General features: G+C 44.5%; 1 protein-coding gene across 2 annotated transcripts in view; it reads right to left on the reverse strand.

Annotated features, from left to right (window-relative positions):
- LOC140487167 (endothelin-converting enzyme 1-like) overlaps positions 1-22165 on the reverse strand; it is a 329267-nt gene that overhangs the window by 291643 nt on the left and 15459 nt on the right. Inside the window, exon 1 of one of the 2 annotated variants that reach the window (XM_072586787.1) lies at positions 13268-13297. The exons of the other annotated variant lie outside the window; for it this stretch is intronic. Coding sequence (XP_072442888.1) covers positions 13268-13282 — 15 coding nt within the window. The 5' untranslated portion in view covers positions 13283-13297. Of the gene's footprint in view, positions 1-13267; positions 13298-22165 lie in introns of those variants that run through there. 2 annotated transcript variants of the gene reach the window in all.

A 22165-nucleotide genomic window follows, 5' to 3' on the forward strand; every position in this document is an offset into this window, starting at 1 on the left:
AGTTACACAGTGAATCTCCCTTCACATTAAACCCATGACACTGTCCCAGACAGATACAGCCCTGGTTAAATAGAGTGAATCGCCTCTCACATTGACCTCATCACATTGTCTCAGACAGATACAGCACAGGTTAGATACACAGTGAATCTCCCTTCAAAATAGCTCCATCATACTGTCTCAGACAGATACAGCACAGGTTAGATACACAGTGAATCTCTCTTCAAAATAGCTCCATCACACTGTCTCAGACAGATACAGCACAGGTTAGATACACAGTGAAGCTCCCCTCACATTAACCTCATCACACTGTCCCAGACAGATACAGCACATGTTAGATACACAGTGAAGCTCCCCTCACATTAATCTCATCACACTGTCCCAGACAGACACAGGACAGGTTGGATACACAGTGAATCTCCCTTCACATTAACCCCATCACAATGTCCCAGACAGATACAGCACAGGTTAGATTCAAAGTGAATCTCCCTTCACATTAAGCCCATAACACTGTCCCAGAGAGATGCAGCACATGTTAGGTACACTGTGAAGCTCCCCTCACATTAACCTCGTCACATTGTCCCAGACTGATAATGCACAGGTGAGATACACAGTGAGTCTCCCCTCACATTAACCCCATCACACTGTCCTGGACAGACACTGCATATGTTAGATGCATCGTGAAGCTTCCCTCACATTAACCCCACCACAATGTCCCGGACAGACACAGCTCAGGTTAGATACACAATGAATCTCCCTTCACATTAACCCCGTCAAACTGTCCCAGACAGATAGCGCACGGGTTAGATACACAGTGAATCTCACCTCACATTAACCCCATCACTCTGTCCCGGTTAGATTCAGCACATGTTAGATACACAGTGAAGCTCCCCTCACATTAACCTCATCACACTGTTCCAGACAGACACAGGACAGGTTGGATACACAGTGAATCTCCCCTCACATTAACCCCATCACACGGTCCCGGACAGACACAGCTCAGGTTAAATACACAGTGAACCTCCCTTCATATTAAGCCCATCGTGTTTTCCGAGATAGATACAACATACGTCAGAAACACAGTGAATCTCCCTGTACATCACACTGTCCCAGTACATCACACTGTCCCAGAGAGATACAGCACAGGTTCGATACACAGTGAATCTCCCTTCACATTAACCCCATCACACTGTCACTGACAGATACAGCACAGGTTAGACACAGAGTGAATCTCCCCTCACATTAACTCCATCACACGGTCCCATACAGTCACAGCTCAGGTTGGATACACAGTGAATCTCCCTCCACATTAACCCCATCGCGTTTTCCGAGACAGACACAACATAGGTTAGAATCACAGTGAATCTCCCTGTACATCACACTGTCCCAGACAGACACAGCACAGGTTCGATACACAGTGAATCTCCCTTCACATTAACCCCATCACCCTGTCCCAGACAGATACAGCACAGGTTAGACACAGAGTAAATCTCCCCTCACATTAACTCCATCACACGGTCCCATACAGTCACAGCTCAGGTTGGATACACAGTGAATCTCCCTTCACATTAACCCCATCGCGTTTTCCGAGACAGACACAACATAGGTTAGAATCACAGTGAATCTCCCTGTACATCACACTGTCCCAGACAGACACAGCACAGGTTCGATACACAGTGAATCTCCCTTCACATTAACCCCATCACACTGTCCGAGAAAGACACAGCACAGGTTAGATTCAGAGTGAATCTCCCCTCACATTAACCCCTCACACTGTCTGAGAAAGACACAGCACAGGTTAGATTCAGAGTGAATCTCCCCTCACATTAACCCCATCACATTGTCCCGGACAGACACAGCTCAGGTTAGATACACACTGAATTTCCCTTCACATTAACTCAATCCAGCTCTCCCAGGCAGATACAGCACAGGTTAGATATACTGTGAATCTCCCTTCACATTAGCCCCATCACACTGTCTCAGACAGATAAAGCACAGGCTAGATACACAGTGACTCTTCCCTCACATTAACCCCGTCACACTGTCCCAGACAGATACAGCACAGGCTAGATACACAGTGAATCTCCCCTCACATTAACCTGATCACACTGTCCCAGACAGACACAGGACAGGATGGATACACAGTGAATTTCCCTGCACATTAGCCCCATCACACTGTCTCGGACAATTACAGCTCAGGTGAGATTCACAGTGAATCTCTGTTTTCATTAACCCCATCACACTGTCCCAGACAAATACAGCACAGCTTAGATACACAATTAATCTCCCTTCACATTAACCCCATCACACTGTCCCAGACAAATACAGCATAGGTTAGCTACAGAGTGAACCTCCCTTCACATTAACCTCATGACACTGTCTCAGAGAGATACAGCACAGGTCAGATACACAGTGAATTTCCCTTCACATTAACCTCATGACACTGTCCCAGACAGACACTGCATAGGTTAGATACACAGTCAATTTCCCTTCACATTAAGCCCGTCACACAGTCCCAGACAGATTCTGCACAGGTGAGATACTCAGCGAATCTCCCTTCATATTAACCCCTTCACACTGTCTCAGACAGACACAGGACAGGTGAGATACACAATGAATCTCCCTTCACATTAACCCCATCACACTGTCCCAGACAGATACAGCACAGGCTAGATACACAGTGAATCTCCCCTCACATTAACTCCATCACACTGTTCTGGACAGACACAGCACAGGTTAGACACACAGTGAAACTCCCTTCACATTAACCCCATTCAAATCTCCCAGGCAGATACAGCACAGGTTAGATACGAAGTGCATCTCTCTTCACATTAACCCCATCACACTGGGACCAGACAGATACAGCACAGGTTAGATAAAAAGTGAATCTCCCCTCACATTAACCCCACCACACAGTCCCGGACAGATACAGCTCAGGTTAGATACACAGTGAATCTCCCTTCACATTAACCCCATCCCGTTTTCCTAGACAGACACAACATAGGTCAGAAACACAGTGAATCTCCCTGTACATCACACTGTCCTGGACAGACACAGCACAGGTTCGATACACAGTGAATCTCCCTTCACATTAACCTCATCACACTGCCACAGACAGACACAGCATGGGTTAGATACACAGTGAATCTCCCCTCACATTAACCCCATCCAACTCTTCCAGGCAGATACAGTACAGGTTAGATACACAGTGAATCTCCCTTCACATTCACCCCATCACACTGTCCTGGACAGACACAGCACAGGTCTGATACACAGTGATTCTCACTTCACATTAGCCCCATCGCGTTGTCCTAGACTGACACAACACAGGTTTAGATACACAGTGAATCTCCCCTCACATTCACCCCATCACACTGTCTCAGACAGACACAGCACAGGTGAGATACACAGTAAATCTCCCCTCACATTAACCCTGTCACACTGTCCCAGACAGATACTGCATAGGTTAGATGCAAAGTGAATCTCCCCTCACATTCATCCCATCACACTGTCCCAGACAGATACAGCACAGGTGTGATACACAGTGAATCTCCCCTCACATTAACCCCATCACACTGTCCGAGAAAGACACAGCACAGGTTAGATTCAGAGTGAATCTCCCCTCACATTAACCCCATCGCACACTGTCCGAGAAAGACACAGCACAGGTTAGATTCAGAGTGAATCTCCCCTCACATTAACCCCATCACATTGTCCCGGACAGACACAGCTCAGGTTAGATACACACTGAATTTCCCTTCACATTAACTCCATCCAACTCTCCCAGGCAGATACAGCACAGGTTAGATATACAGTGAATCTCCCCTAATATTAACCCCATCACACTGTCTCAGACAATACAGCACAGGCTAGATACACAGTGAATCTTCCCTCACATTAATCCTGTCACACTGTCCCAGACAGATACAGCACAGGCCAGATACACAGTGAATCTCCCCTCACATTAACCTGATCACACTGTCCCAGACAGACACAGGACAGGATGGATACACAGTGAATCTCCCTGCACATTAGCCCCATCACACTGTCTCGGACAATACAGCCCTGGTAAGATTCACAGTGAATCTCTGTTTTCATTAACCCCATCACTCTGTCCGAGACAAATACAGCACTGCTTAGATACACAATGAATCTCCCTTCACATTAACCCCATCACACTGTCCCAGACAAATACAGCACAGGTTATATACACAGTGAATTTCCCTTCACATTAACCCCATCAGACTGTCCCCGACAAATATAGCTCAGATTAGATACACAGTGAATCTCCCTTCACTTTAGCCCCATCACACAGTCCTGGGCAGTCACAGCACATGTCAGATTCACAGTGAATCTCCCCTCACATTGACCTCATCACACTGTTCCTGTCGGATATAGCACTGGACAGACTCACAGACACTCTCCCTTGACCCAACCTCCATTACACTGTCCTGGGCAGATACAGCACAGGACAGACACACAGAGAATCTCACTTTACACATCTCCCTTACATTGTACTGGGCAGATACAGCTTTTACAAGTGTGTTTTTGGCTAAAACTAAATTGATATGAATCAAACCATTTGGAAACCGTGCTACCTAGCATGAAAGGTGTGGGAACACAACAGTGTGGCCACATCAGTTGTCATCGGGTGTACATCTTACCTTGCCAACAGCAAAAGGAAAATGGCACACATAAGACGTCACAACCATTTTGAAATATTTTGAAAATCATCTGTTTATAAAAATAAATAGTCATTTCATCCAAAAGTTTGAGGAGGGGTTTGCTGGTTTTACAGAGAAGATTTTTTTTAGAATAATCAGCCTTCATCTTTCTTTGCTTGTGTAAATGAATCCCATTGCCTGTTTATTATATGAGCTACTGAAGTCAATTTGCAGTCACTCATGGCTGATAATGCTCCAGATCTCTCATTCCCATGCACAAGAGCTCCTCAAATGTTGTATTACATTCAAAATTGAAGGCACGCTCTGCTACCTCCTTATAGGACATTGATGCCACTCTGGTTATATTGAAAAACTCATTACTCCAACATACAAATAAACTTGATTAATGATCCTCAACTCTGCAAGACGCCTAACTCAAGATGTGCAAAACCCACTCCCAGTATTTCAAGTCTATTCATGGGATACAGACATCTCTTGCAAGATCAATACAAATCGTCCATCTCAGTTTGAGAAGGTGATGGGGATTTGCCTTCTTGAACAGCTGGAGTGTCGAGACACCAACAATATCATGAGGGAGGGATTTCCAGGATTTTGACCTCGTGATGATGGAGGAATGGATCTGTGGTCAGGGTAATGTGTGTGACTGGGGAGGGGAACTGGGGAGGTGGAGGTGTTCCCATGTGTGTGCTGCCTTTGTCCCTTGACGTGGCATAGGCTGTGGGTTTGGAAGGGGCTGCCAACTGGGTTGTGCTAAGTACCATCTTGTTGTGGTGCACACGGCTACCACTCTGTGTTAACGGTGAGGGGAACTGAAAGTTTAAAGATGGAGCATGGGGTGTTTGACCAGGGGCTGCTTTGTTGGAGCTGCACCCATCCAGGCAGGTGGAGAGCGTTCTGCTTCGCTACTGCCTTTTGCTTTGCAAGTCTGTCTTTCTGGTACCTCCCAAAGATCTGTACCTGATCATTGAGTGGCATTATTGAGAACAACATTCTGGTTCTCCAGGAAGTACATGAATTGTTAATAGGGAGCTCATACAAGCACGGTAGCTCAATGGTTAGCATGGCTGCCTCACAGCACCAGGGCCCCAGGTTTGATCCCAGCCTCGGGCGACTGTCCATGTGGAGTTTGCACATTCTCCCTGTGTCAGTGTGGGTTTCCTCCAGGTGCTCTGGTTTCCTCCCACTGTTGAAAGATGTGCAGGTCAGTGCATTGACTGTGCTATAGTGTCCAGGGGAGGTACAGGTTAACCATAGGGAATGCAGGGTTATGGAGAAAGGGTTGGAGGTGGGATGCTCTTTGGAGGGTCAGTGTGGACTTGATGGGCTGAATGCTTCCACACTGTCGGGATTCTATGACAGCCTCATGACATTGTCAAAGGAGACAAAGAGCAGAGGCTGAGGGAAAACAGTGCCACAGCAGCTGAGCTCAAACTCCACCTACTGCCCAACTGAAGAGTGACACTAATATCAAAGTCTAAAGAGTAGCGCAGTTTAACCTGAACTTCAAATTTTAGATGTCCTCCTGTCTTTGCTAGTGCAGTCTTAGGGGCACAGCTGTGGATTTGAGTTCTGCTTGAGGAGATGGCAAGATTAAGATCAAGAACTGCCTTCACAGAGTCACACAGCACGGAAACAGACCCTTTGGCCCAACTTGTCCATGCTGACCAGGTTGGCCAAGCTAAACTAGTCCCTCTTGCCTGTGTTTGGCCCAGACCCTCTAAACCTTTCTTATTCATGTACCTGTCCGAATGACCTTTAAATGTTGTAACTGTACCTGCATCTAGCACTTCCTCAGGCAGTTCATTCCACAATCGAGCCACCCTCTCTGTATGAAAAAGTTGTGCCTCATTCAGGCTTAGGTTTCTGTCGAACTTTATTTGGATAGGTGGTTCAGATTTTATTGCTGCATTGTCAGGAGACATGTCCCTGAACCCCAATGATTGAACCTTTGATCGAACTACTTTCAAACTAACTCTGCCCACACTGTGTTATTTATACCCTGGGGAAAGCAGCTCCGTGACATCATTATAAGGCTGAAGGTCCTGAAGCCCTTACAGAACATAACGCATCAAGAGTCACATGCAGGCCACAAAGCACATGCTTACATTGGTTTCACACAGCTCCAGGAAAAAAAGCTCTCAGTCTGAAGCCAGAGGTATAAGCTTGAGGAGATACCTGCCCATGTATCCCTCCTACCCTTACCATCAGCATACATGTATTGGAATGCTAGTCATTAAGCCCTCCTCCAAGGGGATAAGTTCCTTTCTGTCTATCTTTACAATACCCCTCATAATTCTATATATCTCATTGATGTCCCCCTCCCCTCAGTCTGCTCTGTTCCAGGGAGAGTCTGTCCAATCTCTCTTCAACAAGTCAAACGCTCTAGCCCAGGCAACATCCTGGTAAACCTCCTCTGCATTCTCTCCAGTGCTATCACATCCCTCCTTTACTGTGGATTCCAGAACAACACACAAAATGGTAGCTGCGACACAAACTACGTGTTGCACTTTGTCCTGTCAATCAACTCCCCACCAGCAGAAAGCTCCATGGAGCTGGGATAGTGCGTTACAGCTAAGGTGGAGCGGAGGAGCTTTGGTACATTTACACGGTATTGTTTGACGCCAGCTTGCACACCTTTCTGACCTTTGCTGGATCCACTGGTGAGGATCACTGTTTGTTTACTGTCATCCAGCAGTGTGGGATTGGCACTCCACTCTCAGTATCCTCTCTCAGGCTAACAATTCCAGCATCGATGAGAGGCAGTGTCTCAATCCACGGTGCGAGGTCAGCTTTATCACAACAAGCAGTTCCTGTCAGTGACAACGTCAAAGGTACCCCCCCAAAAATGTCGCATTCCTGCTCAAATGTGGGGATCTTCAGAACTGCTAGATCAGAGAAAACCATTTACAATGGAAAGGGAAAATGGAAAGAAAGGAAGAAAAGGAGGCAAAGTGAATCTAAAATGACTATTTCTTTATATTTTAAAGCGAAAAAGAACAAGAGGGAGAAAGGGAGGGCGAGGAAGAAAGGGAGGGCGAGGAAGAGAGTCAGAGATATAAAAAAGACAAAAAAAAAGGTGAAAAGAAAGAAAGGCGACAAAGTGAATCTAAAATGACCTTTTTCTGCGTTTTCCTTGATATTCTGGAGCATTCTGCGGATGAGAAAAAAACCTCAGCTTAGAGATGAGGCTGTTGATGAATACACAGGTAATGAGAGCAGCAGTGCAGAAACATCAAATAATACTTAGCCTTGGTATTTACCTGGGAGAGGGATGTAATCTATTAAAAAGCCATACAAAAACATTGGCAGTACAAGGAGAGAGATAATGATTCAAAAATGGTGAGGATAAAATCCACTTGTCCAGATATATTTTATCCAAGCGTATTTAAAAAGGACATGGGGAACAGATAGCAAAGACACTATTACAGAAATATAACCATTCATGAGAAAAAGGAACAGTGCCAGAGAATGGGCAGACTCTCATGATTGCTATGCATAAAAAGTAAAATAAAACATGTCCAGGGAGTTCTGGGCCAGTTAGTTTAACATTAGGAATAGGGAAGATGTATAAAAGATATACTTAAAAAGCATCTAGAAACAAAAAGTAATTGATCCTACATGGATGATTACTCTTGGTCAATCTGTGATGTAAATCGTGTGGTTTTCTGTGTGTTGAAGTTAATAATTAACTTGTATGCTTTTCGGTAGCCATGGTGATTTCTTTTCAAACAATAGTTGAGCTTTAACATTAATAGGTTTTTGTGCACTACCAATGGATTTTCTTTTGTGACCTGGCAGGATTAATAATGGGGGTCTCAAATCTAATCAGAGATTTCAGGTCCTTGTTTCTTTTTAACAAGGAAAGCACATGTGGGTGGAGCAAGAGATAGATTCTTATTTTGAGGCTTGGGCCTTTGTGTGAAGTGTTTGTGAAGACGGCTGTGCTCCTGAGAAAGAAAGAAAATATGGTGAAACTTGATTATCTTTGAGTGAAGAGTTAGTGATAGTCCCAGACCAGAAGCGTTGAGATAAAACCCTGAAGAGATTACTTAAAGGTGAATATATTTAAAGCCAGGTGTCTAATTGTTCCAGGGAGAATTTATCCCCAGGTCTAGTCTATATGTTAAAGTTGCAACTGACTGAAACTAATTGAAGTGTTCGAGACAGGAGCTCTGAATTGAGTACTGTAAAAATGGTGTTTAAGTAATACACAAGATGCTTATTGGATACTTTACAAAGACTGCTGCTTCTCTTTCCAATATATAAATAAATATTTTGGGATTACTGGGATTATACTTTTATTGTATCCTTAAATATTCCTGAATTTGTGTTATAGTAGATAGTTGGATTTGTTCTATTTGATCTTAATTTCTTCAGTGTGCTGTGTTCTGGAACTTTAATGTCCAGCAGCACACTCAGCTACTTTGATAACTTCTCTGAAAGGATACGTTTCAGATGTAAGCATGTAGAATGCCCGGTGGGTAGAGTGCCTGGTTGGTAGAATGCCAGATGGGTAGGGGGCCTGGTAAATGGCTGAGTGCTTGGGGTAGGTTGAAGCGGTGATGATGTGGACAATTGGTATGGGAAAAGGGGGGGGTGGGTGTCTCACATTCAGGAAGAGCTCATGCAGTGATGGTTTCGAATTGCTGCTTGGCAAGTCCGCTGGGGAGAGTAAGGTGACGGAGTATAGGAAAGAGATAGAGAGCTCAGCGGCATGGTGTAAAGACAACCACCTCTCCCTCGATGTCAGGAAAATGATGGGGCTGGTCATCGACTTCAGGAAGCCGAGTGGAGGACACACCCCTGTCTGTATCATTGGTGCTGAGGTGGAGGAGGTTGAGAGCTTCATGTTTCTAGGAGTAAATATCACCTATCCTGGTCCATCCACATTGACTCTATGGTCAAGACAGCACACTAACACCTCCTCAGAAGGTTAAGGAAATTTGACATGTCCACGACGACTCTTACCAATTTTTATAGCTGCACCATACAAAGCACCCTATCTGGATGCATCTCAGCTTGGTACAGCAACTGCTCTGCCCAAGAGCACAAGAAATTACAGAAAATCATGAACACAGCCCAGTCCATCATGAAAACCAGCCTTCCATCCATTGACTCTGTCTACACCGCCTGCTGCCTCAGGAAAACAGCCAACATCATCAAAGACCCCTCTCACCCTAGGTATACTCTCTTCCATTGGGCAAAAGGTACTAAAGTTTGAAAACGCACAGCAACAGATTCAAAAATAGTTTCTTCCCCGCTGTTATCAGACTCTTGAACAGACCTCTCGGATATTAAAATTGATCTTTCTCTGCACCTTCGCTGTAACACTATATTCTGCATTCTGTTCTGTTACCCTGGTGTACTTATGTAAGGTATGATTTGTCTGGTTAGTTAGCAAAGCAATACTTTTTACCATGTAAAGTTGTTGGTCAGTTTTCTGAGTTGGTTGACTTACTTGCAAACATTTTGCCTCCCTCTTGGGTGACACCTTCAGCGCTGGGTAGCCTCCAGATGATGCCCCGTCATTATGATCTGCTTCATGAGATCACAACAACAGCACTTCATCTGGAACTACCCAGCGCTGAAGGTGTCTCCCAGGAGGGAGGCAAAGTGTTTGCAAGTAAATCAACCAGCTCAACAAACTGACCAACAACTTTCAACCACAACCCGAGCTACAGGGTATTCCCTAAAACTGTTCACTGTATCTCGGTACATGAGCCAATAATCAATGAAGTCAAAATCAAATCAAATGTAGGTGATATCAGAAACAGAGCTGGCAAGTATGATAATTGTTAATAAGCCCAACAGGGATTTCAAGAGTAAAGCTTTTGGCTAGAGAATGGTTGGAATGTGGAATTCACGATGGCAAGCTGAGGTGAAAAGCAGAGACATATTTAATGAAAAACCAGACAAACACTTATATTTAATGTTGACCTCACTCTTTGTGCACCCCCTCTGCAGCTGTAACATTGCATTCTTTGTTCTGTTATCCTAACACACTTTAAAAGGTGTGATCTGCCTGAACTGCACACAAAACAAAACTTTTCACTGTACCTAGGTACATGTGTTATGGACCAGATCAGGCCACCTCAAAATATTTTAAGAAGGTAGCCTAGACCCTAACGTTTTCTTATTTTGAAGGTAGATGTGAAGTGCCGTGTTTCTGATGCAATTCAATCGGTCAAACTGTTTGACGTTAAGCAAAATATAGTTTATTTGAACACTATAGTTAAAATACAAACAAAAGAAAGAGGAATTTAGAATAACTTGACTATTGGAAACCTTAACTGACTAATAGATACAGTACCTATTACTAACTGATGTTTCCAGCATAGAAACATCTCATAAACACACCCCTTGGCAAAAAGGTAAATTCAGACACAGATTCTCACATGCAGTTCTCCAATCCAGGAGGAAAAATCATTAAGAGAAAATTCAGGGAAAGTAGCAGCTAGGAGACATTCACTGAAGCTCCTAGCTCTTTTGATAGTCCAATGGCTTCTGTTTAAAACTAAACCTAAAAACTGAGAAAAACACTAGAAAAACTGGTCTGTGAGAGCTGGCCACACCCAGCCAGGCTGCTTCCATTGTTCCAAAACCCAGGTCTCACAAATTGTTGACATTATTAAGGACAGCTCAACACCTCTGTCATACAACCTCTCTTTAAGAAACAAACAGGGCAAAATAACCTCTTTAAGTGACAGTATCATTACACATGTCAGAATAATAAATCAATTCAACAATCAAATCACATGAGAGAAAAAGGAACAGTGGGAGGTGTTGATGGGGTCAGTTGAGGTAATGTGGGAACTGTCTTGCTAGAGCATACTCCTAGTCCAGAAGGTCTATTTCTCAGTGACACATATATTTTCATGCTTTCTAAATTTAAAGAAAACTACACGAGGTTTCAATGCTCCGACGTTTTGCCAATCTGAATTTGCCTTTTTGCCAAGGTGTGTGTTTACGGGATGGTTCTATGCTGGGAAAGTCAGTTAGTAGTAGGTACTGTATCTATTAGTCAGTTAAAGTTTCCAAAAGTTAAGTTATTCTAAATTCCTCTTTCTTTTGTTTGTATTTTAAGTATAGTGTTCAGATAAACTATATTTTGCTTAACGTTGAACAGTTTGACCGATTGCGTTGCATCAGAACCACGGCACTTCACATCTACCTTCAAAATAGGAAAACGTTAGGGTCTAGGCTACCAGTAGTTGAGTCGATAACATGCTGCAGCTTGACCCTCCCTGTGAGAAAGGGCCCAGTAGAGTATAACCTAAATTGGGAACTGTACAGGGATCAATGAATGAAATCAGTCTCTTCCCATTTGACAATCCAGTGCCATCTAACTGCCTGACTACCCATGATATTAATGATCTGTATGCAGCAGTAACTGGAGGCAAATAGGTTTTAAATGGCATAATCAAAAACATTTAACTTATCTTCACGGAGACACAGCTCTCCAACATAAATGATTAATAAATGGCTCCAACAGATTAAAATGGAAATACAAATTCCTCTTTGCCAGACATGAATTAATGAATAGAATTTAGGTATTTATTTTTGAAGAAAAGAAGTTGGGGGCTATGCATTCTATTTCTGGCGGTTTAAGAATAAAAGACAATTGGGGATGTGGCAAATAAATTTGAAATGGGTACCCAAAGCTGACAAGTTAAGTAAAATGTAATCACATAATTCAGCAAGATTGTCGTCATATAAACATAAGAAAGGTACAGCATGGAAGGTGGCCAATTGGCTCATTGTATCTGTGATGACCCAAAAGGAGGCGGAGCCTCTTAGTCTATGGGATATGCAGATGAGATGCTGTAATCAGTTGTTTTTATTCAATACAATGAGAATTTCTGTCTCTCACACTTGTACATTCTGTTTATGTTGTTGAAAACTGTTAATTTAAATTGGGGGAAAAGGAGTATTGCTGAGACTCAAGCTTTTCATCTTGCTCATTCTTGAGGGCATTGCACAAGAATATAAATTCATGGGGAAAGTGATCATGTATACTCGATGTGAGTAGGGCAGCACGGTAGCTCAGTGGTCAGCACTGCTGCCTCACAACATCAGGGACCCAAGTTTGATTCCACCCCTGGGTGACTGTGTGGAGTTTGCACCTTCGGGTGACTGTCTGTGTTGGCTTCCTCTGGGTGCTTTGGTTACCTCCTACAGTCCAAAGATGTGTAGGTTAGGCGGGACAGGCCGGAGGTGTGTGTGTGTGTTTGTGTGTGTGTGTGTGGTTGTTGGAGAGTGGGTATGGTCATAGGTGGACTGGCCATAATAAATTGCCCCATAGTGTGCAAGCAAGGTGGGTTGCTCATCAGAGGGTTGTTGTGAACTTGATGGGCCAAATGGCTTGCTTCCACACTGAAGGGATTCTCTGAGAGTTTCAGACTTCCTCTGCTCATTGGTAAGAACATTTCACTTTGACCTGCCCCTAATCATCCTGTCCATTCGTCTGACTTTGTCCCCCTACTTATTGACCTCTCGGCTAATTAAGCATTTCATAATTTTCTATTCACCAATTAAATCTCCCCTCAGTCTCCCAGGTGCCAACATTATAAAACAACACAGCTTACCCAATCTTTCCTCATAGTTACAATTTTCCATTTCTGGAAACATCCCAGCAGCTGTCCTTTATCTCCTACAGTCGCTGCACTTCTGATTTCCAACCTCTGCAGTGATTGGCTTTTCTAATTAAATAAAAACAAGGAGCCCCAGAAGCATCTACATCACCATTTAGCTCCCCTCCAACAGTGTGTGACCGATCAAATAATTCCCAAAGAAAAATCTCATAGAAAACCTATACTGTCGAAACAGGCCATTCAGCCTACCAACAACTATCTGAAGAGCATCCCATCCGATCTCTGCATTTCCCATGGTTAACCCATCAAGACTCCATAGTATGGGCCAATTTAGCATGGCCAATCCACCTAACCTGCACACCTTTGGACTGTGGGAGGAAACCCATGCAGGCACAGAGCAAACCTGCAAGTTCCCCACACCAGCCACCCGAGGATGGAATTGAGCTCAGGTCCCTGGTGCTGTGAGGCAGCGGGCGCTGACCACTGAGCCACTGTGCCACCCACTTCAGACTCCACAGCCTTAATACTGTTTCTTTCCACAGATGTGACTAAACCTAAGTCTGTCCAGCAACTAGGGAAATCAGGAGGGAAATAAAGGGACGTGAGACAGTTTTGGCAAATAAGGTTAAAGAGAATCCATTGAGATTCTATAAATAATTAAGAATAAAAGGGTAACTAGGGAGAGAATAGGGCCCCTCAAAGATCAGCAAGGCCGCCTATGTGTAGAACCACAGGAGATGGGGGAGATGCTAAATGAGTATTTTGCATCAGTCTTTACTGTGGTTGTGGAAGATATAGAATGTGGGGAAATAGATGGTGACATCTTGAAAAATGCCCATACTACAGAGAATAAGGTGCTGGACGTCTTAAAATGGATAAAGGTGGACAAATTCCGAGGATCTGATCAGGTGTACCCTCGAACTCAGTGGGAAGCTGGGGAAGTGATTGCTGGTCCTCTTGCTGAGATATTTGTATCATTGATTTCTACAGGTGAGGTGCCGGAAGACTGGAGGTTGGCAAACATGGTGCCATTATTTAAGAAAGTTGGTAGGGAAAAGCCAGGGAAATATAGATTGATGAGCCTGATGTCGGTAGTGGTCAGGTTGTTGGAGGGAATCCTGAGAGACAGGATATACATGTATTTGGAAAGGCAAAGAATGATTAGGGGTAGTCAATGTGACTTTGTGCGTGGGGAATCATGTCTCGCAAACTTGATTGAGTTTTTTGAAGACATAACGAAGAGGATTGATGAGGGCAAAGCGGTGGACGTAATCTGTATGGACTTCAGTAAGGCATTTGACAAGGTTCCCTATGGGAGACTGGTTAGCAAGGTTAGATTTCATGGAATACAGGGAGAACTAGCCATTTGGATACAGAACTGGCTCAAAGGTAGAAGACAGAGGGTGGTGGTGGAGGGTTGTTTTTCAGACTGGAGGCCCCTGTGAGCAGCCGATTGCCACAAGGATTGGTGCTGGGTCCACTGCTTTTTGTCATTTCTATAAAAGATTTGGATGTGAACATAGGAGGTATGGTTAGTAAGTTTGCAGATGACACCAAAATTGGAGGTAGAGTGGACAGCGAAGAGGGTTACCTCAGATTACAATTGGATCTGGACCAGATGGGCCAATGGGCTGAGAAGTGGCAAATGGAGTTTAATTTAGATAAGTGTGGGGTGCCTTATGTTGGAAAAGCAAATCTTAGTAGGACTTATACACTTAATGGTAAAGTCCTGGCGAATGATGCTGAACAAACAGACCTTGGAGTGCAGGTTCATAGCTCCTTGAAAGTGAAGTCACAGGTAGATAGCATAGTGAAGAAGGCATTTAGTATGCTTTCCTTTATTGGACTCAGCACTGAGTACAGGAGATGCGAGGTCATGTTGCAGCTGTATAGGATGTTGGTTAGACCACTGTTACAATATTGTGTGCAATTCTGGTCTCCCTCATAGCGGGATGGTGTGGAATTTGAAAGGGTTCAGAAAAGATTTGCAAGGATGTTGCCAGGGTTGGAGGATTTGAACTATAGTGAGAGATTGAACAGGCTGAGGCTGTTTTCCCTGGAGCGTTGGAGGCTGAGGGGTGACCTTATAGAGGTTTATAAAATCATGAGGGGCATGGATAGGATAAATAGACAAAATCTTTTCCCTGGGGTTGGGGAGTCCAGAACGAGAGGGCATAGGTTTAGGGTGAGAGGGGAAAGATATAAAAGAGACAAGGGGCGACTTTTTCACGCAGAGGGTAGTACATGTATGGAATGAGCTGTCAGAGGATGTGGTGGAGGCTGGTACAATTACAACATTTAAAAGGCATCTAGGTGAGTATATGAATAGGAAAGGTTTGGAGGGATATGGGCCAAGTGCTGGCAAATGGGACTAGGTTCACTTACAATATCAGGTTGACATGGATGTGTTGGATTGAAGGGTCTATTTCTATGCTGTACATCTATATGACTCTATGACTTTGTATTTATTTTAAATAACTTAATGAGTTGGGTTTCTGTATTTGAATTGAAAATGTGTTGCTGGAAAAGCTCAGTAGGTCAGGCAGCATCCGAGGAGCAGGAGAATCGACATTTCGGGCATGAGCCCTTCTTCCTGCTCCTTGGATGCTGCCTGACCTATTGCGCTTTTCCAGCAACACACTTTCAGCTCTGATCTCCAGCATCTGCAGTCCTCACTTTCCCCCCTTCTGTAGTTGAATGACTCAAAGTCTCTTTATTTTCATTGTTGGTCTTTATTCAAATGACATTGCAAATTCTAAACTTTGGCTTCAAAAGTCCCACATGGTTCGAGAGCATTTAAATATCCTGGATTTAAGCCAAACGAGGCAGGCCGAAACATAACTATTATTGACACCTCAGGTGAATGGGACTGAAGTTTGGGAGCTTGCCAGATGCGGACTGACCCAGAATTCCCTGCTGCCTATCAGATCTCTCCTCTGTTAGTCCAGCAGATGTGATCATTCATAGAGTCATAGAGCAATACAGCATGGAAACAGGCCCTTCTGCCCAAACTGGTACATGCTGCCCACTCAGCTAATTCCAATCGACTGCATTTGGTCCATAGCCCTCGAAACCCTTCCCATCCATGCACCTATCCAAATATTTTTTAAAATGTTGCTGTAGTACCTGTCTCAACCACTTTCTCTGGCAGCCCATCCCATTTACAGTACACACCACTCCCTACATGAAGAAGTTGCCTCTTAGGTCCTTCTTAAATCTTTTCCCTCTCACCTTAAACTTATGCCCTCTAGCTTTCAATTCCCCATCTCTAGGAAAAAGATTATGCATTCATCCTAATGATGCCCCTCATGATTTTATACACTTCAATAAGGTCACCTCTTATTCTCCTGTGTTCCAAGGAATAAAGTCCTATCCTGGCCAACCTCTCCCTATAACTCATGCCTATTAGTCCAGGCAACGTCCTCATAAATCTTCTTTGCAGTCTTTCCAGATTAACTATCTCTTTCCTATAACAGCTCTCAAATCTTTGAAAAGTGATCAGAGGGTTCTATCAACTTGAGGTGCCCTCTCTACCCCTTGCCTGCACAACTGCAGGCTGGTGATTTCTGCTCCTGTTGACCAGCCAGCATAAGGAGCTTGACCACCGCGTTCTGAGCAGACCCTCCTGCCTCCGCACTTTAGTGGGATGGGGTGTCAGATCCTGATGTCAGGGTCCAGACCTGAAACCAAAGCCCTGCCCCTGGTGCGTTACCGACCTGTAAGGAGAAGCAACATGTTACAAATGGTCAATCACCTCGTTCTGCTCAAGAGAACATGTTGACCACTTCGGATGCCTGCTCTGGCACTGGTATTTTATAAAGGAGTGAAGAAGCTTACCAGAGGGAGTTCTCATTGCTCCCTTCAAACAAAATATACAAACATTCAGGAGGTCAACACCAGAGTCACCGTTAGTGCAAGTTTGAGACTAACATGGTGTCTTAACTAAATCATTGCCATTTCAGGTGTCTCCCTAAACGTAAGGAATTGGGCTTGGATACCATGGTATTGAAGAATCCAACAGACATTTATTACAATGAACTACGAGGCACAAAAAGTACATTCCTTAGGAATCTAATTGGCTGAGCTAGTATTAAGCAACATATAACATGCTTCCAATGCAGTGTCATGCTTCAGGTCATTGGAGATAAGGCAGAGACTGGGATCTTCATACCCTCAGGTCCCATGCTGTAAGCCACTGATGATATTATCAGAATGTCCCTCAAACTGGTATATTGACCATCTGACAGTGTGATATATCAGGAATAACCACCACCAGGTTTCCCTGAGATGCGAGGTAGAAGATGGTGGTGGAGTCAGGTCCAATTTCTTCAATAACCTATGAGACTGTAGTGAATTGGCCCTTGACACTTTTGCCAAATATTATTAGGTCACAATAGTGACAATTACTGTAGGATGTTAATAAATAATTAGTAAATTGAGAACAACCCAATACTCACCAACTTTATGTTCTATTAACTTACTCCTATCCCACTTACAGTCATCAAGTCGTCGAGACGTACAGCACAGAAACAGACCCTTTGGTCCACTCGTCCAAGCCGACCAGATATCCTAACCCAATCTAGTCCCACCTTCCAGCATCTAACCCATATCCCTCCAAACCCTTCCTATTCATATACCCATCCAGATGCCTTTTAAATGTTGCAATTGGACTAGCTTCACCACCTCCTCTGACAGCTCATTCCATATCCGTTTCACCCTCTGAGTGAAAACGTTGCCCCTTAGGTCTCTTTTATATCTTTCCCCTCTCACCCTAAACCTATGCCCTCTAGTCTGGACTCCTCCACCCCAAGGACGAGACTTTGTCTATTTATCCTATCCAGGTCCCTCATGATTTTATAAACCTCTATAACATCACCCCTCAGCCTCCGAAGATCCAGGGAAAACAGCCCCAGCCTATTCAACGTCTCCCTGTAACTCAAATCCTCCAATCCTGCCAACATCCTTGGAAATCTTTTTTGAACCCTTTCAAGTTTCACAACATCTTTCTGATAGGAAGGAGACCAGAATTGCATGCAATATTCCAAAAGTGGTCAAGCCAATGTTCTGTACAGCCGCAACATGATCTCCCAACTCCTATACTCAATACTCTGACCAATAAAGGAAAGCATACCAAACACCTTCTTCACTATCCTATCTACCTGCGACTCCACTTTCAAGGAGCTATGAACCTGCACTCCAAGGTCTCTTTGTTCAGCAACACTCCCTAGGACCTTACCACTATGTGTATACATCCTGCTAGGATTTGCTTTACCAAAATACAGCACCTCGCATTTGTCTAAATTAAACTCCATCTGCCACTTCTCAGCCCATTGGCCCATCTGATCAAGATCCTGTTGTAATCTGAGGTAACCTTCTTTGCTGTCCACTACACCTCCAATTTTGGTGTCATCTGCAAACTTACTAACTGTACCTCTTGTGCTCGCATCCAAATCATTTATGTAAATGACAAAAGGTAGAGGGCCCAGCACTGATCCTTGTGGCACTCCACTGGTCATAGGCCTCCAGTCTGCAAAACAACCCTCCACCACCATCCTCTGTCTTCTACCTTTGAGCCAGTTCTGTATCCAAATGATTAGTTCTCCTTGTATTCCATGACATCTAACCTTGCTAATCAGTCTCCTGTGGGGAAACCTGTCAAATGCCTTACTGAAGTCCATATAGATCACATTTACCACTCTGCCTGCATCAATTCTCTTTGTTACTTCTTCAAAAAACTGAGTTAAGTTTGTGAGACATGATTTCCCATGCACAAAACCATGTGGACTATCTCTAAGTAGTCCTTGCCTTTCCAAATACACATACATTCTGTCCTCAGGATTCCCTCCAACAACTTGCCCACCACCGAGGTCAGGCTCACTGGTCTATAATTCCCTGGCTTGTCCTTACCACCCTTCTTAAACAGTGGCACCACATTAGTCAACCACCAGTCTTCTGGCACCTTACCAGTGACTGTACAAATATCTCAGCAAGAGGCCCAGCAATCACCTCTCTAGCTTCCCACAGAGTTCTAGGGTACACCTGATCAGGTCCTGGGGATTTATCCACTTTTAACCGTTTCAAGACATCTAGCACTTCCTCCTCTGTAATATAAACATTTTTTCATGATGTCACCATCTATTTCCCTACATTCTATATCTTCCATGTCCTTTTCCACAGTAAACATTCTGCCCTATGGAGACAGAAATACTTTAATCATTTTTACTAAAGCCCCAAGTACTTTGTGATTAATGCCAAAGCAAAATACTGCAGATGATGCAAATCGGAAATAAAACAGGAAATGTTGGAATGAGAGCCATCACTGTTGATTGGCTTCAGCTGTCGATGGGTGGGACCTCCCCCCCCATCCCACTGTCTGACTTCAGTGAGCATTCCCAAGTAAAGGAGACCAAGTCTATTCACCAGCTCTTCAGCCAATGGGTAGGATCCCTGTCTCTTCCAGGAAATCCAGGCCAAAGACCATCGTCAGAACTGGGCATATTAAGAATCATAGGATCCCTACAGTGTGGAAGAAGGCCATTTGGCCCATCAAGACTACCCTGACCTTCAGAAAAGCATCCCACCCAGACCCACACCCTTACCTTATCCCTGCATTTCCCATGGCTAACCCACCTAGCCTGCACATCCCTGGACACGATGAGTAATTTAGCTTGACCAATCCACATGACCTGCACATCTTTAGACTGTGGGAGGGAACTGGGCAACCAGAGGAAACCCACACAGTCAAGGGGAGAACGTGTGAACTCCACTCAGTTACCCAAGGATAGAATTCAATCTGGGTCCCTGACACTGTAAGGCAGCAGCGCTCTATGTCACTGTACCACCCCTAGAGAGAACATTTTTGAAGTAAACAGAGGAGGGGTTGATAAACGAAATGATGGTGCATGACCAAAGGAGACTGTAGTGTTGTGGTGGGATAAGAACAGACAGAGATAGGACAGATGTAGAAATTGGGAGAATGGAAGAGATAGTCTTTCCAGGATTTTGGATGTGAGGGAGAGTATTCATGTTCGCTGTGTGAGAGTGGGGGAGTTTGGAAATTGGTTGACAGCCTATCCCCAGAAAAGGAGACAGAAGGCCTCAGCAGTGGAAAGAAAGAGTCTGAGATGGGCCATGTGAGAGGGAACAGAGAGAGAAAAAAAGGAATGCCATTTACCAGCTCATGCAAGAGTGGGAAATGGCACCAATCCTGTCTTGAATAATCAATATTGATCAGAACAAAGCAGAAGGCAATGGGCAGAACTGGAACAAAGGAAGTTCCATCTAGTTTCCCCACAAAAGGACAAACATGGCCAAGTCTCCATAGCAACACGCTGAGGTAGTGAATAGAATTGAAATTGTTCAAGGGGAGAATAGGTTCAGCCAGTGGACAGAAGGTGGTGAAGGAGGGAGATAGGTGAGATGTAAGGAGTCCTGGATGTGTACTGACTGACCCAGAAACACAGGAAACACTGGCAGATGGGAGCAACAGAGAATCCAATAAGATGAAGAGCGCTCAGTGAGGCCATACCAGTTTGAAAGGAGCTGTCTACGAGGGTCAGGCCTTTGTGGCTTTTAGTCCAATATAGAAGCAGATTGCTCACAAATGGAGGACCAGGATGTTGGAGGGAGGATTTCCAGACGAGAGGGGGCCACTGTCAATCTTAGAAGTGACACCATGAGGTTTGGTGTTCGGGTCAGAGAGAGACAGGAGAGGTGATAATGAGTTTGATGTTGGGGTCAGAGACAGAGAGTTGGTAGAGTTGATAATGTGGTTTGGTATGGGGTTAAGAGGGGTGATAATGAGGTGTAGTGTGGGGGTCAAAGGGTTGATAATGAGGTCTGGTGTGGGGGTCAGAGGGGGTGATAATGAGTTTTAGTATAGGGGTCAGAGGGGGTGATAATGAGGTCTGGTGTAGGGGTCAGAGGGGTGATAATGAGGTTTAGTGTAGGGGTCAGACGGGGTGATAATGAGGTTTGGCGTAGGGGTCAGACGGGGTGATAATGAGGTTTGGCGTAGGGGTCAGAGGGGGTGATAATGAGGTTTGGCATGGGGGTCAGAGGGGGTGATAATGAGGTCTGGTGTAGGGGTCAGACGGGGTGATAATGAGGTTTGGCGTAGGGGTCAGAGGGGGTGATAATGAGGTTTGGTGTAGGGGTCAGACGGGGTGATAATGAGGTTTGGCGTAGGGGTCAGACGGGGTGATAATGAGGTTTGGCGTAGGGGTCAGACGGGGTGATAATGAGGTCTGGTGTAGGGGTCAGACGGGGTGATAATGAGGTTTAGTGTAGGGGTCAGACGGGGTGATAATGAGGTTTGGTGTAGGGGTCAGAGGGGGTGATAATGAGGTTTGGTGTAGGGGTCAGAGGGGGTGATAATGAGGTTTGGTGTAGGGGTCAGAGGGGGTGATAATGAGGTTTGGTGTAGGGGTCAGAGGGGGTGATAATGAGGTTTGGCGTAGGGGTCAGAGGGGGTGATAATGAGGTTACCATGTAGCACCTGCTCCTTAAAACCATTTCTTCTGAGGATAACCAATCAGATGTTTGGATGATCCAGGTCAGGCGGTAATTATTTTTCCACCTTCCGTGATTGTGGCCATGAAATGTCAACACAAGGTGAGGCAGTTGGGTTGCACATTGATCTGAATAGATCCCTTCACTGAAGGTCATTCATGAACCACTGGGATCTTCGCGAAACACTGAGGTTTACAGTGCTCTCTTTGTTTCCGGCCTGTGTCTTCAACTGACTCTTCACAATCATTTCAAAATTTTGCAGTGTAACACTGTGTTGGGGAATGTTACCCATAGGCTCTGTGCCATTGGTTCACTTCCATAAACACAAGACCAGTCGGCACAGGGCGAGCAAATTTTAAAACAAGTCCAGTTGACCCAATG

Source organism: Chiloscyllium punctatum, chromosome 16 (genome assembly GCF_047496795.1).
Source record: "Chiloscyllium punctatum isolate Juve2018m chromosome 16, sChiPun1.3, whole genome shotgun sequence".
Classification (NCBI taxonomy): Eukaryota; Metazoa; Chordata; class Chondrichthyes; order Orectolobiformes; family Hemiscylliidae; genus Chiloscyllium; species Chiloscyllium punctatum.